The sequence below is a fragment of the Furipterus horrens genome, unplaced genomic scaffold, assembly GCF_987537825.1.
Source record: "Furipterus horrens unplaced genomic scaffold, mFurHor1.1.pri manual_scaffold_4, whole genome shotgun sequence".
In the NCBI taxonomy this organism is placed as follows: domain Eukaryota; kingdom Metazoa; phylum Chordata; class Mammalia; order Chiroptera; family Furipteridae; genus Furipterus; species Furipterus horrens.
The window spans coordinates 152,930,361-152,946,867 of NW_028327174.1; the positions used below are offsets into that span (position 1 = coordinate 152,930,361).

General features: G+C 39.1%; 1 protein-coding gene across 1 annotated transcript in view; it reads right to left on the bottom strand.

The window, feature by feature from the left end:
• The window catches only part of SMARCA2 (SWI/SNF related BAF chromatin remodeling complex subunit ATPase 2), a 156,642-nt gene that overhangs the window by 130,875 nt on the left and 9,260 nt on the right, over window positions 1–16,507 (bottom strand). The window contains exons 2-4 of the mRNA XM_090275209.1: window positions 10,763–11,028; window positions 7,635–7,764; window positions 1,692–2,078 (exon numbers count right to left, since the gene is read on the bottom strand). Coding sequence (XP_090131335.1) covers window positions 1,692–2,078; window positions 7,635–7,764; window positions 10,763–10,987 — 742 coding nt within the window. The 5' untranslated portion in view covers window positions 10,988–11,028. The remainder of the gene's footprint in view (window positions 1–1,691; window positions 2,079–7,634; window positions 7,765–10,762; window positions 11,029–16,507) is intronic.

The window sequence follows — 16,507 nt, forward strand, 5'->3', positions numbered from 1 at the left end:
CAAAGATTCTCTTCACACATGAACAGAAAATGGGACAAAAGAAAAATGAAATCACAGCTACCTCCAGACAAGTGGACATACTTAAACTTATTTTTTCTGAATTATTAGTAGAGATATTTATAAACAATTATACCTTTCTATTTAAAAAAGAGGGGAGAGGAAAATAAACAGTAACAGTTAATAAAAGGTAATATTAACTTTTAAAAAAGTTTTCTCTTATTTTGACTTGTCCTAAAGGCCAATCCAAAAAAAAAAAAAAAGCCTTTGTCAAGTAAGGTTATCTGTCATCTCCCTATGAAACCTGAGATTTGGGGAAAAGTTCAGCAATGCTGTCAGATGCAGCCTCCTTCCCGGGGGCAGGAATGAGTCTGCTCTATTTGAAGAAGGTATCTTCTTTCCTCCTTTATCCACGGTCCCCTTGCCCATTCTGGTATAAAACACTATCTGCCCAAATATTTTCATTCCTAATGAAGCCTGACTCCTGGAAATATAAAAGACATGAGCAGAGAATAATAAAATGAATACCTCAAATGACAGGGGTCTGGTTGAGGGAAGATACAGGCATTAAGCTGGGTTAAAAAAATGAAGCCCACTCTTCTGGAAATGATCCCAAAAACACACAGGATGGTGTTTATTAGGACGTAAAGTTATGTAGAAGAATCCAGATAACTGGAACTTCATCCTTTAACTCTCCCAGAGAAAACAACATTCATGGAAAGTCATCCTACATCCCTCCGTATCTCTGAATTCTACCAGTGGGATGAAGCCAGACCACCAGAAGGGCACAAAAGGACTATTTCATCTCTATCTATGACATAATGTCATAGCCTCAGATTTGGTGCCAGGGTGTGTAGGAAATAGGCCATGTGGATTCTGTTACTCTATTTATGATGGACAAATGTCATCGATGCCTCTATCATGTAGTGCCTTTTCCAATAATTTAAAAAAAAAAAAATTCTACCTGGAAAATCTACTTTACACTCTCATGCTAGAAATGGGCCTCTGTCCTCTGTGAACTGGTAAGCAACTTCCTTCTTAACGGTGAGAATGAGGGGCCTGACCCCCGCTCTGTTCCTGACTGGCAGGAAACTCCAGTCATCTTGGGTGCTCAGCTGTGGGAACCGTAATTCTTTCAGACCCCACAGGCTTGGCCTCAACTTCTACTTCCCTTTGTTTCTCATATTTCTACTTGACAATTGTTTCACTGCAGGTATGTTCCTGGGAGGACTCTCCAAATGCTTTTCATAACAAAAAGGGTAGAAATAAATAAATCAGTAGACATAAAAAAGATCAAAGAGAGCGGGTTCGAGGAGCGCATATTGGTGGTGGTACGCACTAGGTGCAGGGTTTTTAACCTGGGGTATGTGGATAGGCTTCCTGAAATCCTTGAACCTCTTCAAAGAGAATGTGAAACCATGGGGATAGTGTTTTTTATCCTAGGTCTACAGCTTGCACCAGAGTCCCCAAAGGTTAAGAAGCACTGCTCCAGGGCTCTAACATTAAAAAAAAAAAAAAAGGACCAAGAATCTTGGCCAACTAAGTGAAGCAAGACAAGGGAGCCAGCCGGCTAGGTATAACAATAGGCTGAGATAGCCCTGGGCTCATACCAACCCAGCGCTTCTGTGCCATGAGCAGTCTTTCTCATCCGAGTTGGACCATCACATGATTCATTTGGTTGCACATGAACCTACCAGATGGTCTATTGAAGTTAACAAGGGCCTGCTGCTGCTGCTGCGGCTGCGGCTGGGGTGGTGGCTGCTGGGGTGGTGGCTGCTGCGGCTGCTGCATGCCAGGCAACGTCCTTTTCCCCTGGACTGCAAGCTGCAGTGTTTCAGGGAGGTGCTGGCCACGGGCCAGCATTTTGTAAGCTAAAATCTGAGCTCGCAGCTGATGCAGCTGGACAGGACTAAAAGGCGAGGGACCTCTGTTGGGCTGGTTCATCGCCTGTGGATCGCCAGGAATGAGGGGCCCTGGCTGGTTCGGCGCCATCTGGGGTGGGGTTGGGCCGCCTCCTGACGATATAGGGCTGGAGATATGCTCCGCGGCTCCCAGCGGCGATGGGTGCGGTGACATGTAACCTAGAAGAAAACAGATGGAAATCAGACTGACCCTGATGACCCTGAAAGAGAGCCATTCCTGAATATGTGGATGCTTTTCTACAGCAGCACTGATAGAAAACTGAAGTACATATAATTTAGTCATTACATAATTATATATAGCTTAAAATTTCTATATCGAATATATATGATTTAAAATTTTCATATATCAAATATATATAATTTAACATTTTCTTGTAATTACATTGAAAAGTAAAAGAAATGGACAAAACTAATGTTAATAGTATATTTCATTTACATCAACAGCCCCAAAAGATCATTTCAGAATGTGAAAATTACTAAACAGGTATTTTACATTGCTTTTTTCATACTAAGTTACACATCTCATTCAGACTAGCCACATTTCAAGTGATCAACAGCCACATGTGTCGTAGCAGGTAATTTGTTAGTGGTGGCTGTCCACCTAAAGGAAAGGCACCAGGGAGTAGTATTATATACTAAAAGGAGCTCCAAGCTGGAGAATAAAACCTGAAGATGTCTACTGTATCACAATGAGAAGTGAAGAGTCTCTTATGGCAATAATGAATATCACTTGGTTTATTTTTATGCACATTTTGAATAATTTGCAATTATTGAGGGTCTCCACTGCTGTGGGCACTATGTAAGGCACTACACATAATCTCTTAGTTGAGTTCTCCCTGGAAACAGAGCGTGATGGAAGGATGGTGTGCAGGTGATCTACATGTTAGGTGCAAGGACACTGGCAGGGGATGGAAAGGTGATCTAAGGAAGGGAAGGCAGCCAAGAAGGGGTGTGCAATTGAGCCAGCTGCTGCAGTGGGTGCCTGAAGGTTAATCTCATGCAGAAGCTCTGAGATACGAAGTAAATAACTTGTCTGCAAATTATTCCAGGGAAGGGGTAAGGAGCTAGGTTATTTGTTATCTAAGGATCATCTGTCACTGCTTATGTCACTGGTTATGACTCTGGGGATAAACTAGTCCCCAGGGACTTTTCCATATGTGGCCAAGGTGGACACATTAGGCCAGATACCAGGCTGGCTGGAGCACAGAAATGGTAATAAATAAAGGGATAGGGATGGAGCATGCATTTTTTCTTTAATCCTAACAACATCTCAGAAGGTATTTATATATACTGTCACCTCATTTTTTTAAATGAGGAAACTGAGGCTCAGACAGTGAGCAAGTCACCCAAGGACACCCCATTAGATTTTGTCAGCTCCACGATCCAAACTAAGGTTTGTCTCATTCCAATGTGTATGCTTTTTCTGTGGCCTAATATTAATTGGTTTTATATAAATATGAATGTTTTAAAGACTTAAAAGTTTCAAAAATCTTCTAGAAGATTACAATACATAAAAAACGAGAATAAATAGTTTGGGTTATAAGAGATCTAAATGGGAAATTTAAGAATACTTTTCTTGAGGAAGAAAAGTCAAAATGAACAAAAATTGCAAGGAACTTATTTCAGGAATTGAACCATATAGCTCAGCCCAAGAATTCCTAGAGAAACGTATGACTGAGTATTGTTGGAGGGGGAGCCCAGATGATTGACAGAACACAGTGGCCTACTGCAATCTGAAAGGCTGCCTTGAATTGACACTAAGTGCTAATTAATAAAGTCATAAAATATTAAAGGTGTTTGCCCTTTAATAAATGTCCTTGCGTCATAATTGTCACAAAGGTCATCACATAGGTGTTTGCTAGACATGTGCTGTGTGTTTGAACTATGTCAAGTTTGAGCTGAAGCAGCTTTGTGCACCTATGTGGAATCACAGAGACCTGAGACTATGGGACTGCCACAGACTGGGGACTCACCATCACCATCCATACGACTATAGGAAGACTATTGCCATTTGGAAAGGGAAACAAATTTAGCTTGATCCCTTAAAACAAGAGTAGGTTTTGTTTGAGCAATTGGTGACAAGTAGTGCTCCTTTCAGAGAAATCTTGTCCTGAAGAGAAAGGGAAGAACTACCTTCATTCCCCAAATCCATACTCCAAAACAGAGCGCAAAAATCATGCAGCAATTAGGGTTCTAGTTGGTCATATAAGTTAGCCAGGAAATGCCCCTGAAATCAGCCTGCTAGACTAGCAGAAATGTAATCCCAGTATAGTGTTATTTATAACAATAAACACTTAGGGATTATCAGTAACATACACTTAATTTCATCATGTCATTACCATTCTTCCTTTTTAATGAGGCTTACATTGGCTCTTTAATTGTAATGCTGATGCAGAATGGCAGTTTGCTCATTATGAAAGCACCTTCCTGGTGCCTTTTTGGCCAACCCTGCACCTATTGCAGGGAGAAAAACTTCCTACCAAAGCCAATGATATTTTCACAGCAGAAGGGATAACTAGGCATTAAAATGGGTCATATGGCTCCTGCTTTCTGGTCTCTCCTAATTCCTAAGGTTATCAATTATAGTTTACCCATGATAAATCACAGGATGCCTAATACAATGAACCAAAACATTGCCAATTCAGTCTAAACTCAACTGCATAACACTGTTCATCAGATCTCTTGTAAACTATGAACTGTGGGCAAGGCAAAGGTATGAAGGTGAGACAGTTACATTATGCACAATTAATTTTACTTCAAATTGGCTAAACAATAAACTGAGAGTGAATTAAAAATCAGTTCCCAGATTTAATCAATAAACAAAATTTCACCTCAAATTTAATAAGAAGAAACTAAAGGTGGGGGAAGTCATTTCTTAGAATTTATAGGGGATGTGAACAGAATCATTCTATTATGGTAGGATATTAAAAACACAACTGTTTCAGCTCAAGAGAGAGAGATTTTTTGTTCTAATGACTGGCATTCAATAAAACTTCAGGAAAAACAGAATCTAAATGATAAAACAATGAAACGGATTTTGGTAATTATCTTTTGTTGAGAAAACAGAGTGAAGAAATTGCCTGAGAGTGAATATACATTTGTCTGGAGGATGATAATGTCGATGCAGAATCTGCTCTTTTTGAAATCTGGTTTGATTTGCTCATTCAAAAGTAGTCAAAAAAGTAGCAGTTTTTCTTTCTTCATCTTCAAGGGCCATTATCTCCCCAGTTTCACCTTGCCTCAGAGAGAAGCAATCACCTCTCTCCTTTTAATAATCTTGAACTTATAAGTGCCAATTTATATTAACTTTCTCTTCACACATACATACACATACATGCAAACACTAATTATACACTTGCCTTTGAAGCCCTTTTTTTCACCCAGTGGACTAAAAATAAACAATGTTATCGTTGGGACCATAAGGTACACAATTCAGTATTTATAGAAGGAAATGGTTTTGCTTCTCAACCAATACCTTAAAATAACCTAATAGGTTGCTAGGTAGGTAAAGCTAGCAGCTTTTGATCAATACCACACCTCTTTGTACCTGTGTGTTTTATAAATGGCTTTCTACAATAGGGTTTTTAAAGATATATGCTATTACAAAGCCTAAATTATTTTTAAATCATTGTATTAAATAAGTGCATTATACCAATACTACTTAGTCACAACTACTCTTAAATAACTCATTCCCCAGCCTACAATGCACTTTGCTATTTTAGAGAAAAATATTACATTATAATTGTGATTCCATTTAATGCAGAACTCTGCATTTCAAAGTAATTACCATTTACTGAAATTATACAAAAACTAAGAGCAATTTAAAATTGCAAACTTTTGAATGCATAGGTTCACTTCTCAACTTAATTGAGCAAAATTTATTAAGTTATCTATCCAGTTATGTGCTAGATACTGATGCCAAGTATTTGAGAGTCCAAGAAATATCTTCATTATTAAGTTGAAGAAAGGAACCAAGCAATAAAAGAAATTTGAAGATACATAAAAGTAAAAATGCTCAACTATAATTCATGCATTTTGGAGTTTTCCAGTGGCCCCACTACTAGAGGTACTGCAAATCCAGGAGCAGATAGAGCAAGCATCTGGTTTGGACAATCACTGAATATAACTCATTTACCTCTTCCCAGTATTAGAGCTATATTAGATCTGTGAACATATCTGACTCCTTAGAATTTAAGTGATAAACCTAAAAGTGTTGTCTTAACTCATTCTTAACACTGTGAATGGGTCAATTGTTTTTCTTCCTAGACTGCAAAAGTTCCAAGACATTTTTCAGGCTACTTTTCTAATATGGTTAAGATTTAATGAGTCATCTATAACACTTATGCCTACCTGTCATCAAAATTCAGATCAGACTCTGGGATATTTAAAAACCTGTTTGCATATTAGTGAAGACACACTCCTATACCACCACAATTTGTTTACTTATATATATATTTAAAACTGACTAAATTTTTCTAAATTCTCATACTCAAAAATCTTCTCTCAGGTGGATGGATGTCTATCTAATGGTACATGGAGAAAAAAAACCTCACATATATTAAATTATAAAATAATATACAAAGCAATGCATAAATCATAAACTTTGAATTAGAATTAGAATATCAACATATCAGTGTTAATTACTGCTAGATTAACCCATGCCCCTTGCATGTTGAAATGACCATACAATGATTTCTGAAAACAAGTTACATTGTATTCAAAAGACTTGAGATAGCTTTCCTATGCCTTCAACAGAGAGGGGAGAAGGCACCAACGAGAAGAGCAATATGCATATACCATATATTGATTTGGCCATTATAGTGGGTTAAATTGTGTCCCTTACAAAGATAAGCTGAAGCCCTAACCCCTAGTATTTGGAAAGAGTCTTTGCAGATATCATCAAATTAAGATGAGGTCCTCGTTCATTTTGGTAGGATCTAATCATCTTTACAAGAAGAGAAAAATCTGGAAGAAGACACAAGACACAGGAAAAATGTCATGTGGCAACTAAGACAGAGATAGCAATGCTAGATCTGCAAGCCAAGGAATCCCAAGGACGCTGGCCGGCAATCACCAGAAACCAGGGAGAGGCAAAACATTCTTCCCTAGAGCCTTCAGAGAACATGACCCTGCTGGTACCTTGAGTTCAGACTTGCAGCCTCTAGAACCATGAGAGAATCATCTTCTATTGTTTTAAGCCACCTAGTTTGTGGTAGTTTGTTACAGTGGTCCTAGAAGGCTAACACAACCACCCACCAGCAATGACAGGTAACTCCACTGCCAGAAAAAGCCATTTTACATACAATACAGGAACGTGCAATCCAGGGGACACAGGTGGCTTATCTCACCCTTACAGCTACACTGTTGTTGGGAAAACAAAGGAAATTCTCTGAGCTTTAGCTTCCCCATCTGTGAAACCAGGATAATATAACTTACCATACAAGGTCGTGATAAAGATTCTGAATAAAGTACATAAAGCACTTTGTTGAATGCTTTAACTTGTGGAGGCTAGTAAAATTACTAGGATTTTGTCAATAAAGCTGAACATATAAATCATAACGTTGTGTTGGTGGGGGCTGGGGGAGATTTCTATAGGAAAAAGAAACCTGCTGGATTCAGTCCTCCTTAGATATGTTCTTTGGAAGTCATAGTTAAAATGACTAATACAGAAGATGCCACAGTATGAAGCCGACATCAGTATGTAGCACTACAGACCTTGGCTGTGCTGATCCATCGGACTCTGGGGAGGGCCCATTCCTGGGTGAGGTGGCCGCATACCGGTGCCCTTCATTGTCGCACAGTGGATGTCTTCCACAATCCCCTTGTCGTGCATACCGTCCATGGGCTGCAACATGAAAAGCACATCAGATGGCTCTTTAAGAAACAATATTTATATTTGTATTTGGAGTTTTAAGACTTTAGTCTTCAAAACTGGGGCTCAATCATCTACTACCCATTCAAGAGTCATGTATTTTTATATCTACATTATATATATTATTATTATATTACATCTATTTTAAAGGCGGGGACATCAAAACTATATGTAAGTCAAAAGTTAAGACATTAAACAGTTGAATTTTTATGTCACATAAGAATGTGAAAGGAAAAATAAAATCCTGTTCACAAAGTCTACAAATATAAGCTATTCATCCATGCCTTTTAAGTAAGTCCTGAAACCTGCTGTACGTTGAGGTTAGTCCAAAGTCTGAAGGAAGACTATTTGAAATGTCTGCGATGACTTATTTTTTGGTAATTTTCTTGTCATCAGAGGGAAAGGAACTATGGGAAGTTTAAAAGTTGAAACCAGAAAGTTCCATGGCAGTTGGGAAAAGAGAAACATACAGGGTAGAGCAGTAATGGGCAAATGCCGGAAGGGAATGGTGGCGAAATGAATGAAGCTTTGCTACAGAGGGAGGAAGACTGAAAAGGTTAATGGCGCAGTTTGGAAAAACATTAAGAACACAGGGTCTGGAAACAGGACTTGGGGCCTAGTACAGAACAGACACACAATGAATAACTATTGAATTGACGTTAATCCAATCCAGAATTGGGCAACGGAGCATGTGTTTGAAAAAGGAAAAGTCTATGCCTCCGCAAACTGGAACAGCAATTTTCGAAACAGCCTGAAAGGACTATTGCCAGGAGTTTATAGAAACCAAATAACTTCAAGCAAGAAAGTATGAATGTTTGCAGTTTTGGAGAAAGGAAAGTTAATTTCTGCAGAGTCAAAAGCATGCACTTGAAAAGAAGAAAAATTTACCATAAAGAGGATGTTCAGAAGAAAAATGGGAAGAATTTGGTATAAAGAGCATCTCTGAGTGTGTTAAATAGTAATAATAAAGAGGAAATCAAAGCAACATAGCAGATGTATTTAGGCCATTTGTTTATTTATTTCCAGTAATGTTAAATAGCAAAAAGCTGAAACTCAGAGGGAGGAGGAGGAGAAAGACAAGGAATAAAGCTGCCTATGAAAAGAATCTAAGAAAGTGAAGACATCTGGTCAGCAGGTGTGAACTTAGGCACTTAATGTGTCCTCACGTAGGGAATTATCTGAGGGGTTGGGGGTTAAGAAAAACCAGAATGGCAAAAAAATGCACAATTTGCAGAATGAGAGCAAAACAAAACAAAAAAAGAGCATAGATGAGGGTAGAGAATATGAGAAAATGTGACAAAGATGCTATGAAACATAACAGAAGGGGTCAGAAGAGGTGATTATCTATAAAAACAGCCCAGTGCCAAAATGTAACACTGATCCGATGCTCCTTTATGCATCTAACTTTTCAATGCTTAACTAATAATAGAGATTAGCTAAATACTTCCTTGAAATTTTATCTTTCATTTTGGAGGTGAGAGAGACATTCTTAACCCATTCTGAAATCATTGAATCCACCTGGACTAAGGTTTACAAGTGACAGATCTATAATATAGCTCCCAAATTAATTTAATATGAGCACAAGACAATTTAATGACTTCAATATGTCTATATGTTCAATATGTCTGCTAAAAAATATGATATTAAAAACAAACAGCTTTATATCCTCAGATACATGACAAGCTAAAAAAACTTTTTTTAAAGGAGAGAGAGAACTTGGGGACATTATAGAGATATCCACAGCATATTTTTAAATGTAAAGAGGGAAGTTGCAGAGTAATTAATAGTAACAATATGATTCTATTATGGTAAAAGAAAAATTATTTAAAAAATCATCTGTATATGATTTTTACTGAACATGGGGAAAAGTAAGGTGTGAAAAGCATATACAATAAGCTGTTACCTGGGGTGAAGCCAGGATTAACCATTTCCTTTATTTATATCAGTATGACTTCACTTTTCAAAATAAGCAATATTTCCTGATATGAAAATCATCAAATAACAGATTTGTCAAAAAGTGATCATCTCTTCTGGGCCTTCTCTTAAAATTGACCTACAGTCCTACACAATTAGAGGAAGACTTGCTCTCTTTTTTACAGTAATATTTCAGTGCTAAACCAGCATCTTCCACGGCTTGGTTTAACATCAAGAGGCAACCCACCTCCCTTTCCACCTGTGATGTCATCCAAAAGGGATGTAAAACCTCTGCTTGTCTCATCAGGCACGGCCTTCAGGTAACATGTAATGGCCTCGAGGAGTTTCTTTGGCTTTTGCTAACCTTCAAAACAAATTGTCTCAGAGGCTCTTGTTTACAGTCTCAAAAGGCTGTCCTCTCTTGTTTGCATCTTCTGTGATGGTCTAAAGCCAAAATTGTACCAACATGATCTGCAACAACCCAAGTCTCATCCAGAGAGGATTATTATAACATTAGTCCAGAAATAAAAAACTGGATCTGGGCTCTGCTAAATCACAGCCTTCTCACAGAACAAAGTCACTTCACAGAGAGAGAGCCAAGTGCATTTTAGGGAGTCCCTAGGAACTATTTAAAATCTTTAGGAAGGGACTCATCTTCCTTTTACTCTTTGGGTTCTAATTTTTAAAATAAATACCAAAATTTTAAAGAAAAGAATAATTTTCAATATGCTCACTTGTGGGTAATATAAGTTACTTAAAATCAAGATATTCACTTATAAACTATATTCACCAAGACAAAATAGCTGCAACCCATAAATCACAGAATTTAACTAGTCTCTCTCATATTTTTAAAAAGCCAATATCTGATCTGCCTAACTAAAGCAATATCTGTAACAATAAAAGAACCTCAGAATGTATGTTTTTAATAATATTCAAGATAAGACAAAGGCCTAGCTTCTCTGACAACAAATACTAGAATCAGAGGGACAGGGCTTATCAGGAATATTAGCTATTCACCACACAGAAGATGAGACTGAACAGGTGAATAGAATCTTACCTTATGCATTTGATGCATGCCTTCCTGTGGGAAGTCGGTAGACCCCATTGTAGGCATAGGGTGCGAGACACTTGGAGGTCCAGGACTTGGCCCCATCATACTGTGGACAGAACCTGGTGATGGTCCAGGTCCTGGACTAGGTCCGAGAATTGGTCCAGGAGAGGGTCCAGGTCCTGGCGAAGGCCCTGGGTGGGGCATCGCACCAGGGTCTGTGGGCGTGGACATCTACTTCTCCTGTCTCTGCCAGTCAGTACAATGATACTGAGCTGAAAAGAGGAAAAAAGAAAGGAATGTTTTCAACATGATGTTAAGATCAGAATAAAACAGTTGTTAGTATTTGATGGTGCCATTTCTATAACAAACATCAAACAGAACTGCCCTGTCTGATCCAGATGTTTGAGTGTGATATATATCCATTTGCCCTAGTCTTTATGAAGACCACTTGTTTAAAAGAAAAAAATACTCTAAATGATTCCCCAGAAAGATATAAATCATCTAAGATACAAAAAGACTCACTGGAGAAACTCAAATTTAACACATAAGCAGAATTCTAAACAAGTTTGAAATTTATTACTAAAGTCGACAGATGCTCTCCATTACTTACTGGCTAGGGCACCTTACAAGTCATTAACCTCCCAAAGCCATTAAAATGCAACCCCCTTAAAAAATATTCAAGCAAGACCCATTTTCATAAGCAAATATTTGAAACTTTATAGAAAATTCTAGATAGTACAATTCCATAAATTGAGAATGAAAGACAATTCCCAATCATAGGAGAAGCAGAGGTTTCGGTAGTCAAGACAAGTCTGGGTTCCCATATAATTATTAGCTGAGAGTGAAACACAATGGCACATATAAAGATACAGTTCTTTGCCTAGCACAACAAGCAGCCATCTTATTATTATTATGGTAAAGCTGATAATACAGATTATAAGGATTTCGGGTGTTTAACATTATAGATATTTGTACACATTGCATAGTGTTCACCACTGTAAATCTAAGTTGTCATCCAGGACCATATAATTGATCCCCTTTACACATTTTGCATTCCCCTCAAGCCCCTTCCCTTCCGGTAACCACCAATCTGTTCTCTCTCTTTAAATTTATTTCTGTTGTTTCCTTTGTTCATTATTATTATTGGTTTGTTTGTTTGTTTTTGAGATTCCACATATAAGTAAAATCATATGCTATTTGTCTCTCTCTGCCTGACTCACCTCACTTAGCATAATACTACCCTCAAAGTTATCTATGATGTCACAAATGTCAAGATTTCCTTCCTTTTTATGGCTGGGCAATTTCCATGGCGCGCGCACGCGCGCGCGCGTGTGTGTGTGTCTTATATCTTCTTTATCCATTAAGGGCACTTCAGTCATTTCCATGTCTTAGCTATTGTAAATGCCACAATGAACATAAAGGTGCATATATCTTTTCAAATTAGGGTTTTCTTCTTATTCAGCCACTCTTATTTAGCATTGTTTCCCCCACCACCCCCATTAGAAGTGATCAGAAGGATCAGTTCAAGATGTGGTCCTCCTGCCAGCTAATTAACTGAAGACAACTTGGACAGTTGAGAGTCTGTCCTAGGCCTCTCTGTGGTCCAACATTCCAAAAGAAGTCATCCATGACTACTGGATTGGGGCCCACCACAGATGAGATGTGCAAATCCTAGTTCTCCAATTTCAGCAAAGCAATATTCCATTGCCCACACTCCAAAATTCCTGGCATCCCCACTGGGGAGCTGCCTCATGGGGTAGGTACAACTGCATCTTGAACATGAGCCAAAATGAGTAAATGAGCTGTTTTCCAAATCCTGATAGAGATCCCAGCAAGACAACTAGTGATGGGAATTATTACATAGTATGTTATCTGGGGGAAAACAATGGCACACACCAAAACTTTCTGCTGTCAACCTCACAAAGTACAGAATGAAACACCCTAAAAGATTTGATTACCCACTGTTTAGTGGCAGGGATGGAATTAGACCATAGGGACCCAGTCACCCATAGCAGAGCTCCTTCCACAGTAAAAGTAGTGGTTTTAAAAACCACAGTAGTTCCATTCTTAGCTACCTACTGTCACCTCTCACTGCATCTCTAGAATGTGAAGGCCATGAAGGCAGGGTCTGGCTCTTCTTCACTCCTGTATTCCCAGCATCTGTAACCAGTGTGCAGTAACTGCTCAAAAATGAACTGAATGAACTGCAAACACAATTTCAAGGGCAAACTATTAAGAGAGGCAATTATTTTATAAATGAAAACTGGATTGTAATCAGTGTTCACAGAGACCAGTTTGTAAAGTATATGATTATCTAACCACTATGCTGTACACCTGAAACTAATAGAAAATAATATTGAATGTGAACTGCAACTGAAAAAAAAGAAATCTTAAAAAGTGTAAGCAAGAACTTGGGGCAGAAGTCAGACTAATACCATATGATTTCATTTATATGTAGAAGTTTTAGAAAAACAAATAAACAAAACAAAAGAGCAACAGACTCACAGATACAGAAAACAAACTGATGGTTGCCAGAGTGGAAGGCGATGGGGGGTGGGTGAAAAAGGTAAAGGGGAATAAGAGGTACAAACTTCTAGTTATTAAATAAATAAGCCACAGAGATGTAGTGTACAATGCAGGGAATAGTCACTATTGTAATAACTTTACACAATGATAGTTAATAGACTTCTATGGTGATCCCATTGCAAGGTATATAAATGTCAAATCATGTTGTACACCTGAAACTAATACAATAATATGTACTAATTATATTTTAATAAATAATTAAAAAGTAATAATTTCGGACATTCTGATTAGTTAGGGCTAAAACAGGAAGTGATGAAAGGCTACTTGGGAGTGATTATAAGAAGGGGTCACTCAAACTGTTTTGCTGATACAAAATGGGACTAAGAACATAGTCCAAATAGTTTCTAAAACAACAGGGAAGCCCCGTGGATGAATTATGCTGTGGAATTCTCTAGAGGGGCAAATGTTATTATTTATTCTTTGTGATTAACAAAGCAAGCGGAAGTAACATTTTTTTGGCATTCAACCCCCCACATAACAGACACGTACGTGTGTTCAGTTAGCATTTTAAATTTAGGAAGCTGACGTCAATTCAGGGGTACTACAAATTATAATGTTCTTTTATGTATGTCAACAAACTAATACTCCCCTTTATTTTTTAGTGAATATAAGGAAATTGCTTACTTCCTGTAATAATTTACCTGAAATGGACTTCAATAGCTATTACAGTAATATACCACAAATTTGAACAATGACAATACAAATACTTTGCCTGGTAGTCCTATTTTTTATGTTTTATATTTTAATAATATTATCCTATAATACCACTTTCTGCAAATAGGAGGACCATTTTAATCTGGGAATCTCACAGAACGCTGTAATTACTTATATACAGTCCTATAAATACGCTCCTAAGAAACTACCAAAAACTTCTTAAAAGTAAAAAAAAAAAAACTACCACCACCACCAACAACAACAACAAAAAAAAACATGAGAAGGGGAATGGAAAAGTATGGGCATATAAATGAAATATTAACATCATACAGGGAACTTTTTAATAAGAGAGCCTTTAGAAGCACACTTAATGAATGTGTCCATTAAATAGCATAGATACACAAACCAGACTAGCTCAGGGAAACAGCATAGTCTAGCAAGTGAGGAAACGCAGCTCATGACCGGAAGGAATCCAGACTGTCACACAACTTGAATGTGCTCCTCTCTGGCTTCTGACTGGGGATCTGGAGACCTGGGTTCTCGTGTCCTATCAGGGCCACCACCAACTCTGGGTCCCTGGGCAAAGAGCTTTTCCTTCAGGGTTCTAGGCTTCCTCTGGGCTTGGGATAGGAGTATCTCAAGGCTCCCTCCCTGCATCTCTCTGTGATGGGGAGCACTTAACCAATGCCCTCTAATCCTGTGTGTGGTGGTGTTCATCCGTGAAGCTTCACGGCAGAATCTGGCTGACCCAGGACTCGTGTCTTGCTACCACCACTCCCTTGCACTGAAGAGGAGCACCTCTCAGAGGCAGCGGCAGTCCTGGTCTCTTTCTGCTTCCTCTTCATTTCTGGTGGCAACTTTACAGTACAGCTCCAGTGCCTTATTAGACTTCCCCACAGTGTAAAGCAATGGGTGGGGGGCAGGCGGTGGGGGTAGACAAATCACAAAGACAAACCAGTCTCAGGCAGAGGTGCATATTATTACTAAGTTACTATGGTTAAGTTTTAAAGTCCAACAGCTCTATGTTCATTGCAGCGTTATTTACAATAGCCAAGATCGCAAAAGAGCACAGGTGCCCATCAGTAGATGAGTGGCTAAAAAGGCGGTGGTACTACTTGACTGTAAAAAGTGGGGGGCTCCTTTTGCATGGATAGACCTGAAGAATATTATGCTAAGTGAAATAAGCCAGGCAGAGAAAGACAAATACTTATTTTCTCACTTGTATGTGGAATCTCATGAACAAAATAAACTGAAAAACAGGAGCTGAGTCATGGATACATGGAACAGACTGACAGCTTTCAGAGGGGAGGGGTACTGGGAGTCTGGATGAAAGCAAACACACACACAAACACATATATGTATATATAAAACACACAGACACAGACAGGAGTGTAGTGATAGCCAGAGAGAAAGGAGGGTTGGGGGAGGTGGAGGTGGGCAAAGTGGCAGGGGCTGCAGAAAGGGACTTTGCTTGGGGCGACGGGCACACGATGCAGCTGCAGGTGATGTGTTATTGACTTGTACACTCGAAACCTGTAGGTTTTGCAAACCAATGTCATCCCAGTAAATTCAATGAAGAAATAAAGCCCAGTATTGGCCAACTCAGCTTCTCCCGCATCAACCATACCGGTATCCCTAGGAACCCAAACCCCTTCTTTCTTCTTCAAAGCCCTCACGAAGTGATGCAGATGGGTGGTGAGGGAGAGGAGAGGGCTCAGAGAAGCTCGGCAGGGCAGGGGTCAGTCTGTCTACAAGATTATTCTCAAAACTTATTTTTGTTTTGGGTTTGGGGAGGAACTTTTATTTTGTCACAGAAAAGAACGACCGGTTCCACAATCAGGTGGCTAAGACAATGAAGAAAATGTGTGTGGGGGAGGAGGGAAGGCCCTGACCTTCCCCTGCCAGCACTCTAGTCCTCAGCTTCACCAATCTGCTCCTCTCTACCTCGGACCAGAGCTGCCTGAGGCCCAGGCGGCTGCATTCTTAGCCAAGGAATTTCCAGCACTACATCATGTCTTTTTTTCAGCCTGATGTTCCTGCCTTTACAACTGGGAAGTGTGTTTTTAAAAATCAAAGTTCAGAGCTTCCCATAACTCCAACCACCATAGACATCTTTCCTCAGCGCCAATCTCCTTCCCCTCCCTGTGCTGAAAGCCACAGCACAGCCATCTGCATTGTTTAAAAAGTTCAATTTCATGGAATTTTAAGGTTTCCCAGTCCAGCCATAACCACTGTGACACTGTGACAAAACATATACCTTGCTATCTCACTGCGATCCACGGAAATACCAAAGACCCCCAAACCTGTAATAATTTTTAACCACACCCACACATGCTTCATAGTAATTTTAGTGACTTAAACTGAGGAGACATTTTTGTCACATCCCCATTTAAAATGATGAGGGCAGGAAGGGAGGAAGGAACTATATGGCTTGATCAAGTAAGTAGACCCTTTTCTCTCTCTCTGGACTCCCACCCAACAGTGGGCCCCTGCACCCACCAGGCGAGCCAA